The sequence below is a fragment of the Anneissia japonica genome, unplaced genomic scaffold, assembly GCF_011630105.1.
Source record: "Anneissia japonica isolate Jap-2015-1 unplaced genomic scaffold, ASM1163010v1 scaffold2284_len378405_cov197, whole genome shotgun sequence".
Lineage (NCBI taxonomy): Eukaryota > Metazoa > Echinodermata > Crinoidea > Comatulida > Comatulidae > Anneissia > Anneissia japonica.
The window spans coordinates 1-4204 of NW_022735924.1; the positions used below are offsets into that span (position 1 = coordinate 1).

Consider the following 4204-nt stretch of genomic DNA (forward strand, 5'->3'; position numbering starts at 1 on the left):
TAACATGGCAACTAACACGCGCGTGGGTAAATCGTCACGTACGCTGAGGGTTTATGGTCTGGTTGGTATGGTTTTTGTGACGTTCAGGGTGTAGGGACGCACGTGCGCCTAGAATGTCGATGCCAGAGTTATAACCTTTGATGTCCCGAGATGTGCGTCCTTTTGTTGAATTACCTTGTTCTCACATAGCTACGCCGCTGTTCACAGAATCTCGAATTGGATGATAAACTGCTGGATAAATGAGCAGTTGGCGCTTCAGCTATCTCGTACGTATGAGTAAGTTGTACGTGAGAAATAATTTTCTCGTACGAATATTATTTCGCACGTACGACTTAATATCTCGTACGTAGAGATAACTGTCTAGTATGAAGCGCCTTAGGAGGTAATACTTCGAACGAAGGAATTGGGATTGATAATAATAATAATAATAATAATAATAATAATAATAATAATAATAATAATAATAATAATAATTACAATACTTATGGTGGTTGTATAAATAATAATTATTCTCATTGTTGTTATTATAATAATAATTATTATCATAGTAATATTAATAATAATGTTTACAACAATAATGCAGCTTTTGATTGTTGTTTTGCTTTTATTATGCTCTACCTTTGATGTTTTTGTATTTTAACGCATTTAAAAGTCTAATGATTACGTATGTAATGCACCTTTGTATTGTATAGTATTTAATTTCTTATTTTTATAAATGTATTTTACTTTAATGTACTTTACTGTGCAATAAAAGTGTTTTCGTGCCAAACAATTTCTTCTTTTGGAAACAGTAATTTTTTATTTTGATAACAACCGTCTAGGGGCGGATCCAGATATTTTCAAATGATGAACGAGGTGGGTGTGGGCACAACAGTCTCCCAATAGGTAAGTGAGTAGCATATAACTTCGACTTGTATTGAAAATTTTAAAATTTGGTGCCAAAACGGGAGTGGGGAACGTTCTCCCTACTGGATCCGCCTTGGCCGTGAACTGTCTTTGGGCCCCCATTTTAAACCCCGTCAAGGAATGGTAGTCAGCAATTTAAAAAAAACAACAAAAAAGAGTATTATACAATGCACCCCCTAATTCGAAGCCTAGCCCAAAACCAAAGTTGGGGAGGCAATCTCTTTTTAATTACCAAACACAATAGAGAAAATTAGGTAAGGAAATTGCCTATCCTTAAGAGCAAATATATTTGAACGCAAGGTCCACCCCACCCCCTTGACATGTTATGCCCCATGTATAGTCGTTACGCTATCTTATTTTCATGTCCTTATCCACCAACAACCATTTTCAAAGCCGAAGTGTTGTTATATCAGAGTATAAATAAATGCATGCATTAGGCGCTAAGCCTAGCTGCCCGGAAATGAGCAGTTGGCGCTTCATACTACATATTTATCTCGTACGTACGAGATAATTATCTCGTACGTACGAGATATTATCTCGTACGTATGAGATATTAAGTCGTACGTACGAGATATTATCTCGTACGTACGCGATATTAACTCGTACGTACGAGATATTAACTCGTACGTACGAGATATTATCTCGTACGTACGAGATATTATCTCGTACGTACGAGATATTATCTCGTACGTACGAGATAATGGCTCAAAATTATTTTTACGTTAGCAACAATACGCTTCCGTAAAAAACAACGCCTAAGCCTCTAAAAAAACTTGGTTTACACAGCATTGTTCCATCCTGTTGTATTGGCGAGTGTATAATAATAAGCTAATATGTTAGACTTACCATAGAGAAAATAGAACAGTTCTATTTTCTCTATGGACTTACATAGCGATTCATGTCAACGAAGCCTATAAGAACTTCAAATTATCACCGGGTACCAGGTGATTGAATCAAGCAAATCAGTATGGAACACATACTCAGCTCCCTGGGGACAGTGGTGGCGCCAGCGGGGGAAGGGGTATCCCCATCGGACAGGCCTGGACCCCATGTCGTCCGACGCACAATTAGGTAGTTTGATCAAAAATTGTAAATATTTAGGCTATCCAAATGTTATTTTGATTGGCAATCCCTAATATGTTGGTCTAAAAGCACATTTTTGGCCATACATAAGCCAAAAAATACCGTCCCCTGAACCCTACCAGGGATTTTTTTTTTATTCCGGGCCTTCGACCGAGATTTCGTCGGCCCTTTGTTCGGACCCCTTCGTCGAACATGTTCGGACCCCTTGTCGGCAAATTTCTGGCGCCATCGCTGTCTGGGGAGAATTTCTTAACTTGCAGCTGTAATAAGTGCATTTTGTGTTTGATTCTACCACGTACCCACTTGTACTCCTGGGTGTAGGGGGACGACCGTATAGGTAAATTGCCTTACGAAAGGACACAAGCGAAATACACAGCGAGGGATTGAACCTCCGACCTCAGGTTTGAGAAGCAGAACCACAACCACCTTGCTACCGCTCAGACAAAATCGAATGGCATATTTTTTTAATCTTCAGATAATATCGATACTTTGCTTCATGCCTGGGTATGGTATGGTCACTGTTTGTAACACTTACTTTGCTGCGGTAAGTATGGTTAAGTCTAAGTCAAAGTTAATTTCTTCTTGTTTCCTTGAATGACCATTTCTCTATACGTTAGTAATAATATAGGCCTAACCAAATATACTCTTTATGGCTCTTAATATCTTTTCGTCTAATGAATTATTAGTAATATTATAACCATCATTTTTGTACATATGAGCATAAATATTAATGTAAAATTTTACATATCATATAAAATCATAAAACATTGGATGCTCATAAAATAGGAGACCCGAATTCGACTTCCATACACACTCTCACACACATAGCAAATACAATTCAGAAAGTAACACGTAGTACACATACAAATATTGCCACTGTGCAATCGCTTTGACAGCGAGAGTTCACAGGACCAACCAACCGACCAATCAATCAATCAATAAATCAAGAATTTATATAGCGCCAATATCCACGACAGAATGCAATGTTCAGTGGCGCTATGACAATGACATTACTCAAAGTGCCCATTAATACCTACTCATGTTAAAATTCCCGCCAGAAGTATACGGTACCGAACAACTGATAAGGAGGAGCTTCGCTGGAAACTATTATGCTAGATAAGATTAACATCAACCTATCAGTCAATCAACAAGGATTTATATATTGCCAATATCCATGACAGAATGCACATTAACTACATACTGAAGTTAATTAACAATGCTTGTAAGATTATCTGAGCATTATTTTCACCATTTTAGCATTTTGTTTATTAATATACTGATAATGATTGTAGCAATTAACGCTTTACTAGGGATTTGGATCTACAGATGGTCAAAAGCAAGAAACCATTCTTCAAAAATCGTTGATACTTTCCGGTCTTGTGTCACTACTTTGCTGGGCATTACTGATCAATACGGAGAGTATACTAAGACTATTACAACAAGAAGAATCTATTGCACTGCAAGTCAACTTTAATATTATACAATTATGTAGGCCTATCTATAATTCAGATAAAAAAATATTAACAAAAACACGCTTTACTAAACACAATTATAAATTGAGATGTGTTCCTCTATTTGAGGTTCTCTCTCTTTCTGGTTCCCATCTTGTCATTACTAACCTGCAGAGTCACGCTTTGGTCACCAGTTTGTTGTTGTAATAGTCCTACAATGCTGTAATAATTGAAACAATTTTTTTTTATTTATCCATAACATTTCAGGATGGTAGGTGTACTTGTGCGTGTCTATTTACCAGCCGTACCCGTAAGTGGCCTACGTTTCATAACAACATTATTTTTATAGCCATTCATCAAGCCTTGACATTAAAATTCTGGTTAACAGTAAAACAAAATCTCTCGATGACTGGTTAAGACCGGGCTGAAATGGAAAACTACATTGCCCTACGTAGCCTTTCCTTACAACATTTCGAATTACAACTTAAGTTAAAATTAAAATCGATAACATTAAGCATGTGTTCCAATTCAACACAGGCGGTATTTGCATCCTTTGTTTTGAGCCGTTTTTTACAATGTCGAAACCACGAGATGATAACCATGGTTGCTATGGTAGTTGCAGCAGTTGTCAACATTCTTCTCAACTATTTGTTCGTTATAGTGATGAAAGGGGGAGCAAGGTAAACCACATTAGTTCATTCACTACTTATTTATATAATTCGTCATATTTAATAGAGGTCTAGGCATACACTAATTTTTGTAAA

General features: G+C 36.9%; 1 protein-coding gene across 1 annotated transcript in view; it reads left to right on the forward strand.

Moving 5' to 3' along the window:
* Window positions 1-2518: 2518 nt before the first annotated feature.
* LOC117116710 (multidrug and toxin extrusion protein 1-like) overlaps window positions 2519-4204 on the forward strand; it is a 6664-nt gene continuing 4978 nt past the window's right edge. Inside the window, exons 1-4 of the mRNA XM_033260813.1 lie at window positions 2519-2533; window positions 3300-3448; window positions 3708-3750; window positions 3978-4120. Coding sequence (XP_033116704.1) covers window positions 3709-3750; window positions 3978-4120 — 185 coding nt within the window. The 5' untranslated portion in view covers window positions 2519-2533; window positions 3300-3448; window position 3708. The remainder of the gene's footprint in view (window positions 2534-3299; window positions 3449-3707; window positions 3751-3977; window positions 4121-4204) is intronic.